At 41.5% G+C, this 14,099-nt stretch overlaps 1 protein-coding gene across 1 annotated transcript; it reads left to right on the top strand.

Annotated features, from left to right (window-relative positions):
• The first annotated feature begins 633 nt into the window (after nucleotides 1-633).
• On the top strand, nucleotides 634-1,729 carry LOC122029189 (vacuolar-processing enzyme beta-isozyme-like). Its single transcript, XM_042588130.1, has 3 exons — nucleotides 634-837; nucleotides 1,262-1,450; nucleotides 1,547-1,729. The coding sequence occupies exons 1-3, from the start codon at nucleotides 634-636 to the stop codon at nucleotides 1,727-1,729; spliced, it is 576 nt and encodes a 191-aa protein (XP_042444064.1).
• Nucleotides 1,730-14,099: the final 12,370 nt, after the last annotated feature.

Here is a 14,099-nt window from a genome sequence, read left to right as displayed (position 1 = left end):
GATGAAACAACAAAGAGGCACTGAAGTACAACAAATTGGATTAGAGCATCGAATCCAAGTTCAATTGTTGAATTTTCTGATTAGTTGCTTAGTTTTAATTACAAGATGTTAGTGCATTACAGAATAGCTACACTTTTAAGTCTTGCTAATGACATAGCTTTATTTGTTTAAAAGTTCCCCAAGAAAATTTTGCTTCGGACATTAAATGCTTTTTACCTTTTACTCTTCTCAAAGCCATAACTTGGTCTTTCTTGAAAAACCTTGTCAAGAAATTAGCGTGTGGTTACTGTTGTCACAATAACAGAATGTAAATTTTACTGCTGCAAAAGTCATATCTTGGTTCTTAATTTTGACACAGCCTAGTGTGCTAAATCATTTAAAAGATAAAAAGGAGCCAGAACTTCCATTTGTATTGGTATTCCTGTTTTTAAGGGTAGAAATCCTCCAAACATAGGAGTCTTTTCAATATGATGGCATTGCTAACCTTCTAATTATATTTTTGGCAGTGAGAATCACAATCTAAAGGAGTAAACGGTTGGGAAACAGTATGAGTCAGTAAGTTCCAGTTAATCTCTATTATAGTCCTCTTCTTGTTTTTTTGAAGGGTTTCTCTGATAATGTGTTCGGGTGAAGATGAGGACATCAAACCAGAGCACATACAGTGCAGGGTCTCATGTGATGGAGTATGGTGATAAGAATGTAAAACCTGAGAAGTTGTACCTTTACCAGGGCTTTGACCCTGCCAATGCCAATTTAACTGAGAATGCACGTCGCCTCAGCAAGCAGATGGGAGTCATCAATCAGAGAGATGCTGACCTCCTATTCTTATGGCACATGGTGAGTGAAGAACACTTCGTTTTCCCTTATTATTTTTATGCTATTTCCATTCGTGGCAATGATTTAACTTGGAGACTGAATGATTTAATAAGAACATTGTATCTTTGGTACCATTCTAAGGGCCTAGTACCAAGGGATGTGTGAGTGACCTTGATTTCTAGCATATTGATCGATAATGTTATATTTAATCTGTGAACTTGGAGCAGTGGAGAGAAAAACTATATACACGGATTTCATATGTAAGTAGGAAACATGGTAGTTTCAATTGGTTTTAACTATCAGTATTGCCTTTCAACTGATTTAGACCCATTTGTCGATCTTTTCATGCAGTTCCCATCTTTCAACACTGCAGATTCTGTTTTGGAGCACCTTTTTAACCCCTTGCATTGTTCTTATATCTTAACAACCTAGTGTTTGCTTTCAGTATGAAAGATTAGAGGAAGGGTCAAACAAAAAGAAGGAAATTCTCTCGGAGATCACTGAGATGATGATGCACAGAGCACACCTTGACAGTAGCATCGAACTCATCGGCAATCTAATTTTTGGATCGGATGTTGCACCTTCAGTCCTCAAAACCGTGAGGCCATCTGGTCAGGCTCTGGTTGATGATTGGGTTTGCTTGAAAACAGTGGTAAATATTGTGCTCTAGCGTATTCATCTTCACAATCTATTTTATTAAACATGACCATGTGTTAACAAAAAACCTTAGATCCAAGCATTCGAGTTGCATTGTGGATCGCTCACTCAATATGGCATGAAGTATATGCGAGCTTTCGCAAACATATGTAACGAGGGTGTCTCAAAGGATGAGATGGAAGAAGCTTGTGGTAATGTTTGTGGAAGCTACAACTCAGCTAAGTGGAGTCCCTTTATCCATGGCTACAGTGCATGATCTTGTATCTCAAAATTGCACATCTAGTGCAATGTAAGCTCATCAGTGCTCGTACATAAATATATACACACTAGCAGTAGGAATAGTCATATGCTTACTTAAACTTGTTCAAGGGAGTTATTTCAGATAGCCAGAGCCACCTAAAATCTCGGTCCTGATATTTTAATTGACAATGCATGTTAGCTAATATAATTAATTTAAAGTGGTAATTGGGTCAATACTGGAAGATGGTTATAGAATTTTAGTATTTATAAAGTTTGAATGTATTCTTGAGGTAGTCTCCTAACGTGAACTTGCTCAACATTGATTTCAACTCAATTTGATTGTTCAAGGTGGAATTCTCTTTCTCAAATTTTGACACAGATTTTTCTTAATTTTTGACACAGGTTATATCTTGAATCTTCTTGGTAAGTCAAATTCAGTCTTCTCCTTGAGTTGTATTGATAGAAACTACATTAGCAATGCATTATTAACTGCATGTATTATTCTTCTGTTTTTGTTCTTTGCTGTAGTTAAGTAGACCAAATGATACTTTTGTTTGACAGATTAGAACAGTGGATGTTTTAACTCAGAAAACTAGGCATTTGAAGGTGAAAAGTGGTGAGATTAGGGAAATGAAAGGCACAAGAAGAATGAAGCAGTATGGCAAGTTGAACAGATTCTGATTCTCATAATTTAATGTAGCCTCAGCTTGATTTTTGACTCACGATGTTCTACCTTGATGTGTTGTTAAAATAATGTTCTACCTTGATTCTGATATCTATTAGCTTTTGATGTAAAAAGAAAGTTTGTGTATTTTATGAATACTGTTGTAAGAAAAATATTTATGTAATTTGTGAATATTTGTGTATTTTATGGATACTGTCGAATGAAGAATATTTGTGTAATTTGTGAATATTCTTGTATTTTCTTGGTTATTGTCGGGTTTTCACTGTTTCAGAAATCAAATTTGTGTTGGTAAAAAATACTGATATTACATCGGTTTTCCATCGCTGCAAAACCGGTGTCATTAACTAATATTACATCGGTCGTATATTGCTGCCAAAACTGGTGTTATTACCATATAATATTGCATCAGTTTTACACCGTTGATGAAATGGTGTCGTTAAGTGATACTACACCGGTTAATAACCGATTCGAAAACCGGTGTCGTTAAGTGATACTACACCGGTTTTAATCCGATGTCTAAAATGGTAGACCTTTTACATCGCCTTCATAGACATCGGTCGAAAATGTAATAGACAACGGTGGAAAACCGATGTCTATGAGGGTTTTTGTTGTAGTGAAATGATTTAAGCTTGAGGGATGATGTCAAACTTGTATAGTTTCTAATGCACTGGAAATGCAAATTCCAGCATTTCATATTTCAGCTTTTCTGTTTTTACATCCAAGTGACTGCCCTTCCCTTTCAAAACCTTCACTGTTTGTAGGTAGCTCTGAATTTAGCACACTATTGAAACAAAACTCTCCAGTTAACTTATTTAAATGCTAATCAATGTCTCTAATTCAATCAACTTCAAAAATTTCAAAACAAACAATTACAGTTTCTGCAACTCCATTGATTTCTTTCAGCAGTTTGAAACTTCCTAGATTCTAGCCAATTTAGCTTGTGAAGTCATGGAAAGCAATTAAACCCCATATGTTACTGATAATTCAAAAGCTTCAGTGTATTTCCTCAAAGATTTGAGTGCTGCTCATAACATTTTGGTACAATTTTAGCATCAATTCTGAACTGAATTCTCTTCTTTTTTTTTTTACTGCAGTTTGTTTTTTTTTAACAGATTTCACTTCAAACTTCAACTTCTATCCTTTTCTAATCAAACCACTCTTTAGTCCAAGTTAATGTAGAGTTAAACCTTCAGAACATTTGTGACAGGAATCCTAACAGATTCAAATCTAAATTTACTTCCAGCTACATCACAAATTCAGTATCATGCACGGATTTTAACTCAATTTCTGCAAAAAATTTCTTGCAAATCTTAGCACTTCAATAGGTAAACAAGAATGTTATCAAAGTTGTTTCCAACAGACAAAATCTTCAAGTGCTTCAGATTCCACAGAGATCACTAATTGAATCTCGAATGTTGATCCACACATGTCACTGCAACTCATTGTTTCTGCATTACCTCACTGTTTTAAACCTATTTCTGTATATTTAAGCAATTACAGATTTAGCAATGGTAGCACTATCCTAGCATTCCACATTTTTTAAGTGATTTCTGAATTTCTAAATTTCTGAAATTGCTTCACAACAGTAATGTTCAGATTCAACACAGAATGCATTAGTATTCTACCGTGTCCCTTTTTAGTGTTTTATTGTAACGCCCCGCCTCCTACTGACTAGGCTGTGAGGCGGGGGGTTACAATTACTATGCTAAACTGAACTATGAGGTGCAGAAAAACTAAACTAATTTAGGACTTCTACTATTTGTTAAATAATATGAAACTCATATTCAAAGTACACTTCTGGAGTTATACATGTGCTAAGGAAGTGAACCTAGCCTTCCTACTGACTCAAAACTGAAATTTGACACTTCTAGCTGAAATCAGACATTCCAATCGATCGACTGATCGATTGGAGTTGTTCGATCGTTCCACTGATCGATTCAACGTGCTACTGTGCACGGAAGTCCCGTCTAGATCGATCGGCTGATCGATCCAGTCTAACCAATCAATCCAGAGATTGATTCAGAAGCTCTCTGTTCGCGGGAGCAAATTTCCCGATCAATCGGCTGATCGATCCATGGTTAATCGATCAGCTGATCGACTCATCAGCTCTCTGTACACGACAGATCACGTTTCGATCGATCGGCTGATCGATCGAGAACTCCTCAATAGATCATCTGATCGACTCAATGACATTCTGTACACGGGGACTGCTTCCAATCGATCGGCTGATCGATTGATGGTTGCTCAATCGATTGGCTCATCGATTGGGTTTCTGATTTCTGTAGAAATCAGACCCGGAGTAATACAAAACTTTCAAAAACCACTAAACTATGAAACCATACTACGAGACATGACTTTATACATGTGTTACCATCTATCAGCAAGACAACTAACAGTCTACGCATGACATACTTCATAGAATCACAATTCATGATACTTAGCATCCTAAGAGGGAAGAAAGTATCTAAAAGAAAAACAGAATTACAAAGTCTTTTAATGGGCTACTCCCCAAGGGTCTTTATTCCATGTTCCTTCTCACACACATCACATCGCATTGTCCTCCAGCCTCCGCTAATCCATCTTTCCTTTGCCTTTATCTGCAGTATAAGGAAAATGAAACTATAAACTTGGGAGCTTAGTAAGAAACCATCAACCTCACAAAACATGCAGTCGAAGAAATCATGCTTTCAAAAGATGCTATTCGAAATACATGCTGATAATCACGTTGAAAACACTAAAACATGGCATATCCACAATTAAGTCATGATAACAATTACTGAATAAGTAGAAGCTAATCTTTGTATAAACAAGCTAACTGAATCGATACATAAGTTAAGCTAATTGTTATAACATTAAGCAAACTAAACTGGAGCTCGCTAGATTCACATATGTGGTTTGTGAAGTTTGAAAACTATTTATATACATAGATAAAAATACTAAACATGCTGCTGATGGACCCGACAACTTTACTTGCTGTGCGCGCATCCCTAACTAGGTCCGAGGTAGCAAGTCCCGAATCTAGTAGGGTTACTAGGTTATCTAAACCTAGGGACGACTATAGGAGCCCAACCCAAGGACAACTGAAGTCCAGTACAGTGCCACAGATAAAGTAAAATACTGATTTTTAATCTGACTATTTTGTCTTGATCTGACTAGGTTATCTGAACTTAGAACTAGGTTATCTAAACCTAGAGGCGACTATGGGTGCCCACCCTTTGGACCGTAGTCCCATATAAACTGAACAAGACTATGTACGCTATTTAAAATGCATCTATAGCATTTATCTGGGTTATTAAAATGTCTATCGTGGCATATTACTGTGCTAGTCATTTATCGAGCACTTGGTGTGCACAAATTCTGCATATGGCTAAACTGAGACTGAAAACACATACGTTTAACTACTTATAATGCAGGTGAGGGGTTACTTACATCCTGCGCTAGATTTCTTACAAATCTGATCGCTAGACTTCCGGAGAAGATGATTTTATCGGTGATCCTCTCACGTCTATGCGTTCTTCTCGCGGAGAGGAACATCCTCGTATCCGAGATGTCTCCGGAAAGTGCTCCTACGCTCCTAGGGATGAATCCCTAGGTCTCCTTGGCCTTGGGCGCCGAGAGGTGAGGGAGAGGGAGGCAGCGTCGGGTGAGGGTGAGGGGAAAGAGATTTTGCCGATAAAATTATAATAATAAATCACTTAATTTTTTCCTATGTATATTAAGTGATTTATACCACCCAACTAAATATTAAATAGAGTTGTTCTTCTCTTCTTTCAGCACACCCCTGCTAGGGCCCCTTGGTTACTAGAGTTATCTATAAGTCGTAGAGCCTAATAGGTCTCGGATCTGATTCCCGCTTAGGCTGTTTTGCGTCCTTATTAATTTTTGCTACTTCTGCTACTCCAAAAATTTCATAAAAATATTCTAAAATTCCAGAAAAATCATAGAATATTTCTATAATTAATTTGAGAATTTTCAGGCATTACAATCCCCCATACCTTATAAAAAGTTCCTCCTCGAACTTAGAATAACTCTGGGTACTTCTGCCTCATGCTAGCTTCTGTCTCCCAAGTTACCTCTTCTGTTGTGTGATTTTGCCAAACAACTTTTTCTAATGGTACCTCCTTATTCCGCAATTTCTTAATTGCTCGGTCTATTATCTGAATAGGCCTACTGTCATAGCTGAGGTCTTCGCGGACTTGTACTGACTGGGGCTCAATCACCTGGGTGGCATCTGGGATATGCTTCTTCAACATAGAGACATGAAATACATTATGGATAGCTGACATCTCCTAAGGTAGCTCTAGCTCATATGCTACCTTGACAACTCTTCTAGTGACAAGGTAGGGTCCCACATATCTAGGACTCAAATTGCCCTTCTTCCCAAAACACATTACTCCCTTCATGGGAGCTACTCTGAGGAACACTTTATCCCCAACTAAAAACTCTAAGGGTCGACGTCGTGTATCGGCATAGCTTTTCTGGCAGCTCTGAGCTGTCTCTATCCTCTGGCGAATCTGCTATATAGCTGCTGTGGTATCTGCCACTAGATCTGTCTGAAGCTCTAGTTCTTTCTGTTCACCACTCTCATACCAGTAGATTGGAGATCTACACCTCCGCCCATAGAGAGCCTCGTAGGGTGCCATGTCGATGGTGGCCTAATAGCTATTGTTGTATGCAAATTCTGCTAAACTCAGATATTTGCACCAACTTCCCTTGAAGTCTAGGGCACACGCTCGGAGCATATCCTCGAGTACCTGATTTACCCGCTCCGTCTGACCATCTGTCTGAGGATGGAAAGCTGTGCTAAATTTTAACTTGGTGCCCAGTGTTGACTGTACACACTCCCAGAAGTGTGACGTGAATCTACTGTCTCTATCTGAAATAATGGTCCATGGGACTCCATGCAGTCTGACAATCTCCTTGAGATACAACTGAGCTAGCTGCTCCATGGAGTAGGATATCCTGATAGCTAAGAAGTGGGCTGATTTACTCAATCTGTCGACTATTACCCAAATGGCATCAAAACCATTCGTGGTTCTGGATAGTCTCACTATGAAATCCATAGAAATATCCTCCCACTTCCATTCTGGGATCTGAATAGGCTGCAGAACTCCTCCTGGTCTGTGGTGTTCTGCCTTGACCCTCTGATAAGTCAGGCAGGTACTGACATATCTAGTGATGTCCCTTTTCATCCCAGGCCACCAAAAATGTCTCTTTAGGTCTTGGTACATCTTGGTGGAACCAGGATGCATCGCATAAGGAGTTCTGGGTGCCTCGTCTAAGATCTTCCTACGTAGTTCCTCCTGATCTGGAACACATAGCCTGTCACCAAAATATAATACCCCACTATCATCTACTCTGAACTCTCCACTTTCTGATTCTGCTAACCCTTGCTTGATTTTCTGAATTTCAGGGTCCTGATCCTGAACTGTCTGGATGTCACCAAGCAGGGTAGATGCCAATGTCATAGTAGAGAGTTGCCCAACTATCAATTCGAGACCAAAATCTGCAATCTCCTTTTGTAGGGGCAGTGACATGGCTGATAGGGATAATAAGTTAGCACTGGACTTCCTGCTAAGTGCGTCTTCCACCTTATTGGCTTTTCCTGGATGGTAGAGGATGTCTATGTCAAAGTCTTTGACCAGCTCGAGCCATCTGCGCTGTCACATATTCAGATCCTTCTGAGTGAAGAAGTACTTCAGACTCTGATGATCTGTATACACTCTGCACTGAGCTCCATATAAGTAATGTCTCCAAATTTTAAGGGCGAACACAACTGCTGCAAGCTCAAGGTCATGAGTAGGGTAGTTCCTCTCATAGTCCTTGAGTTGTCTGGAGGCATAGGCGATCACTTTACCTTCTTGCATCAGTACTGCTCCTAATCCCAATTTAGAGGCATCGTTGTAAATATCAAAGCTGGCTGTGTTTTCTGGCAAAGTCAGAATGGGCGCACTGGTCAATCTTCTTTTGAGTTCCATGAAACTGTTCTCACAATCTTCTGTCCACTGAAATTTTCTGTTCTTCCTGGTGAGAGCTGTCAGTGGGGAGGCTATCCTGGAGAAATCCTCTACAAACTTTCTGTAATAGCCTGCTAGTCCAAGAAAACTTCTAATTTCACTAGCGTTCTTAGGTCTCTTCCAGTTACTCACGGCTTCTATCTTACTGGGGTCTACCATGATACCATCCTTGGAGATGATGTGACCTAAGAAGGATACTTGATCGAGCTAGAATTCACATTTCGTGAACTTGGTGTATTGCTGGTTCTGATGAACGGTCTGTAGTACTATCTTCAGGTGCCCTGCGTGTTCTTCCTGAGTTTTGGAATAGATAAGAATGTCATCGATGAATACGATAACAAACTTATCTAAATATTCTCTGAATACTTTGTTCATGAGGTCCATGAAAGTAGCTGGAGCATTTGTCACACCAAAGGGCATGACTATGAACTCATAATGTCCGTATCTGGTCCTGAAAGTCGTCTTGGGTATATCGCCATCTTTAACTTTCACCTAGTGATATCCCGATCTGAGATCTATTTTAGAGTACACTGCTGCTCCCTTTAGCTGATCGAACAGGTCATCTATCCTGGGTAGAGGATACCTATTTTTAATCGTGACTTGATTTAATGCTCGGTAGTCTATACACAGGCGTAGGCTCCCGTCCTTCTTCTTCACGAATAATACCGGCGCTCCCCATGGTGAGTGACTAGAGCGTATGAAGCCCTTATCGAGTAGCTCCTGTAGTTGCTCCTGAAGTTCCTTCAGTTCTGCTGGAGCCATGCGGTAGGGTGCTTTGGAAATGGGATTTGTGCCGGGGATAAGCTCTATCTCAAATTCAATCTCCCTGTCTGGTGCTAGGCGTGATAACTCAGGGAAAACTACTGGGTAGTCACATACAACTTGGACCTCTTCTAGCTTTTGGTCCTTGTCCTAACTGGTATTGACTACATGCGCTAAGAACCCCGTACATCCTGAATCCAATAGTTTCTGTGTTTTCAAAGATGAGAGAAACTTCTTAGCCTTTCTCTTTGGTTCTCCGATATACCCAAACTGCACTCCTGCTTCAGGTTGGAATACAACCTTTTGTTTACGACACTCTATGGAGGCACCGTACTTGATCAGAAAGTCCATTCCCAAGATGACATCGTAGTCAGTCATATCTAGCACTATCAGATCACCAAAAAGCTCTCTGTCTGCTATAATGACTGGCACTGCTCGAAGCCAGTGCGTAGATGCCATAATTTCTCCTGAAGGTAGTGTTGTCAAAAACTGACCACTGAGTACCTTTGGAGATATTGCCAACTTTTCGGTGAATGTCCTGGATATATAAGAATGGGTTGCCCTAGTATCGAATAAGACAATTGCACTTTACTGTAAAATACTAATCTGACCTGTAACAACTATCAAGGCATTCACTACGTCTTCTCTGGTGAGGGAGTAGATCCTCGCGTTCGTCGTGGCTGAGGGGGCTTCTAGTCTACCCTGACTGATGTTTGGACCATCTATAGTAGCCTACATCTGATGTAAACTGTGCTGGGTTACCTCCGTACTGCATCGGCTGTGGTGGAGGGAGACTGGTCTTATTCGGGCATTGCTTAGCCATATGCCCTTCCTGGCCACATTCGAAGCATCCTCGTGTACCCTTGTGACAAACTCCTGGGTGGAATTTCCCACAAGTAGAACACTTGGGATAACTAGGATGTTTACTAGCTGGTCCTCCTTTTGGGTAACTCCCTGGCTTTCGTTTGTTACTGGAGTTCCCTTTCCAGTTAGAACTGTGGCCCTGGTGTTTCTGAGTACCTGAGCCTCCTTGGCCTTTTGACTCTGAAAAGGCTTGCTTCTGCTGCTTGATGTTGTTCTGGTAATGCTCAGTGGTCAGAGCACTACTTACTAGTTCTTCTGTAGTTTGCAGCCTATGAACGTCGCTGGCCACATTCATTGTTATTTCCGGCCTTAGCATATTAAGCATCAATCGGACTCATTCTCTTTCAGTGCTGACTAGTTCAAGGCATAGACGAGCCAGTCTGTTGAATTTCTTCACGGCCTCTTCAACTGAAAGATTGCCCTGACGAAATTTCATGAACTCGTAGTAGTGGTGGTTTGTGACCCGCATGTGAAAGAACTCTTCAAAGAATTCCCTCTCGAAGTCGGCCCATATCATCTGGTTCACTAGGTGCTTCGCTTTAATTCTCTCCCACCACATACGTGTGTCTCCTGTCAGGCAGAATGAGGCACATTTCACCTTTTCATACTCTGGGTAGTCCAGAAGCTCCATCGTACTTTCCAGTGTTTTGAACCAGGCTTGGGCAACCCATGGTTCACTGGTGCCTGAGAAATTCTCTGGCTTGATTTTCTGCCACTGGATCAGGTAAGCTTCTCTCCTTGCCCCTGCTGCTAGGGCACCTGGTGCTGTCTGTTGGACTGGTGGAACCTCTATCACTACTGGGGTTGCTAAATTAGGTTCTGGAGTGACAGTGGGAGTGTTCTGCTGATTAGTCCTTAAGGTGGCTATCTCCTATTGTTGTTCAGCTAGTTGCTTCTGTAACTGAGTCACTACCTCTGTAAGGTCTATGGGAGGCACTGAGCTGCTTGCCTCATGCTGGGGCTCAGTAGCTGGTGTCTTTCTAGCTGGGCGTCCATGTACCATTTTCTAGAGAATAAAGGACATGCATAACTAATACAATCATAGGTACATAAATACTATTATCATGTTAGATGTTATCATATATAAACAAACTCTAGTCATCTAAAAACATGAAAGGAACAAAACATAAACAGAGTGAGAGGTATTCTTACTTGGAAGCTGCAGGTTCAATGCTGATGTGTGTGTGAGGAAGTATGGAACTTGCTCAGATACCACTCTGTAACGCCCCGCCTCCTACTGACTAGGCTGTGAGGCCGGGGGTTACAATTACTGTGCTAAACTAAACTATGAGGTGGGGAAAAACTAAACTAATTTAGGACTTCTACTATTTGTTAAATAATATGAAACCCATATTCAGAGTACACTTCTGGAATTATACATGTGCTAAGGATATGAACCTAGCCTTCCTACTGACTCAAAACTAAAATTAGACACTTCCAGGTGAAATCAGACATTCCAATCGATCGGCTGATCGATTGGAGTTGTTCGATCGATCCACTGATCGATTCAATGTGCTACTGTGCACGGAAGTCCCCTCTGGATCGATTGGCTGATCGATCCAGTCTGACCAATCGATCCAGAGATCGATTCAGAAGCTCTCTGTTCACGGGACCAAATTTCCCGATCGATGGCTGATCGATCCATGGCCGATCGATCAGCTGATCGACTCATCAGCTCTCTCTACGCGTCAGATCACGTTTCGATCGATCGGTTGATCGATCGAGAACTCCTCAATCGATCAGCTGATCGACTCAATGGCGTTCTGTACACGGGGACTGCTTCGAATCGATCCGCTGATCGATTGATGGCTGCTCAATCGATCGGCTGATCGATTGGGTTTCGGATGTTTATAGAAATCAGACCTGGAGTAATACAGAACTTTCAGAAACCACTAAACTATAAAACCATGTTGGTGCGGGAAGCATCCGACGATCGAACTCGTGTTTTGATAACGGTAAAGAATTCAAAGTTAAGATGTTTTGTAGTCTAACAAGTCTACTTGAGGATTTCAGGAAAGTTCTAGCTGCGGTTAGGCAAAGGGAAAACCCTAGGGGGCGGTAACCCTAGGTCATAGGGGGTGGTAACCCTATGCGGAAAGTCTTGGCAGGTCGATGGCTTCAGGCAAAAGTCCTAGGGGGTGGTAACCCTAGGTGAAAAGTCCTGGTGTCGCGAACCAGGTGAAAGACTGGACTAGCCGGGGAAGCGGATGTCCAGCAGAAAGTCCGGAAGCATCGAGTGCTGAGCAAAAGTCCAGTCGATCTGGAGGATCGACTGGCAATAGGTAAATCTCCTGAGTGGAGTAGGTGAGGATGCGTTCCCCATAGAGGGAACAGTAGGCGTTGGGTCGACCTAGGGTTTCCGGTCGGAAACCCGAAGTCAGACTCGGACAGTCCGGAGACTGTCTATACTTCATTTATCATGTTTATTGTGCTAACTTTGTGTTGCAGGATATTGTTTGGGACTAATGTATCTTGCAGGTGCAAAGGAGCAACCTAAAGCCTCGGATGAACAGTGTCCGAGGCGCCTCCATGGAGCTTGGAGGCGCCTCGGGTGCAAAAGCTGAGCTGGCTACGAAAGTTCATCGAAGGCGCCTTGAAGGGAGTATAAGGCGCCTTGGAAGGCGCCTTGAGCAGGGTATAAGGCGCCTCCAAGGGATGAAGTTCGACCAGTTCAGATCTGATCCACGCGGAAGACTAGGCAGCATGGAGGCGCCTTGAACAGCCTTCAAGGCGCCTTGAACACCCTTTATAAGGGGGTTTCAACCAGAACTTCAATTAATCAAGTTTGAGGCTTTCCTTCTTCAACGTGCTGCTAACAAAATCATTCCGAAGTGCTGCTACAACATTCCGACAACCCGGAGCTCCGCTTTCTTCTTCTTTAAGTTGTCGGTATAACTTTTATTATAATACTTTCTTTGTAAGAATCTTGTAATTCTTATCGAGATTATAGTTGTTGCCCACCGGAAGCGATCAAGGATCGTGGGCCTTCGAGTAGGAGTCGCCTTAGGCTCCGAACGAAGTAATTCCCTATGTCTCTGTGATTGATTGTTTTATTCCGCTGCTTATTACTCCGATAATTCATTAGATTTCCGATAATCGTACAAAATAGTCATGAGCGCTATTCACCCCCTCTCTAGCGCGTCTCGATCCAATAATTGGTATCAGAGCGGGGTCGTCTTGAATCAGTGCTACCACTATTCGAGACAATTTTTTCGTGGTTTTGTTCGGAGTCGATTAGAATTTAGCCTCATAGCTATATTCTAAATTCTTTTCACAAATCGATTTTCTGCTCAAAGTTGGTTAATACCACTTGAGCCTGTTATTTTTTCTTTCCTGCCTCCCGCACTACTAATCCAAGACTCAGTCTTGGAATAGATCTTGTTGTTTCTGTTCTTTCAGATCTAAATGGCCCAACAAGAAGGATATAGCACCGTTCGTCCCCCACTATTTTCCGGAGAGGACTTCGGATATTGGAAGGGGCGAATGGAGATATATCTGAAGATCCAGTTCGACACCTGGATGATCGTCAAAACAGGACTAGAACTACCAACTGGTACCGACGGTAAGCCTACATCCTGTGAAAACTGGGAGCCAACATTTATCAAAAAGGTGGAAGCCGACGCCAAAGCCACCTGCACCATCCAATGCGGTCTTACCAAAGAAGAGCTCAACAGAGTCGGTCCATTCTCCTCCGCAAAGGAACTATGGGAGAAACTGATCGAACTTCACGAAGGCACCTCTGAAACTAAGGTAAGTAAGCGTGATTTGTTACTTAATAAACTATATAATTTGAAAATGCAGGAAGGCGAAACGGCAAGTTCTTTACACGCTCGAATTCAAGATATCCTGAATTCCCATCATGGAATCGGGCAGAAGGTAGAAAATAGAGATATAATAAGGTATGCACTTAACTCATTTCCTAGGAGTACATTGTGGTCATCAATGGTAGATGCCTACAAAGTCTCTAAGGATTTGTCGTCCTTAAAATTAGATGAGTTATTTAGTGAATTTGAACTCCATGAACAAACTAATGCACAGCCATCCGAGAAAGGTATTGC

This window comes from Zingiber officinale, chromosome 10B (genome assembly GCF_018446385.1).
Source record: "Zingiber officinale cultivar Zhangliang chromosome 10B, Zo_v1.1, whole genome shotgun sequence".
Lineage (NCBI taxonomy): Eukaryota > Viridiplantae > Streptophyta > Magnoliopsida > Zingiberales > Zingiberaceae > Zingiber > Zingiber officinale.
This window is presented reverse-complemented; position numbering and strand designations above follow the sequence as displayed.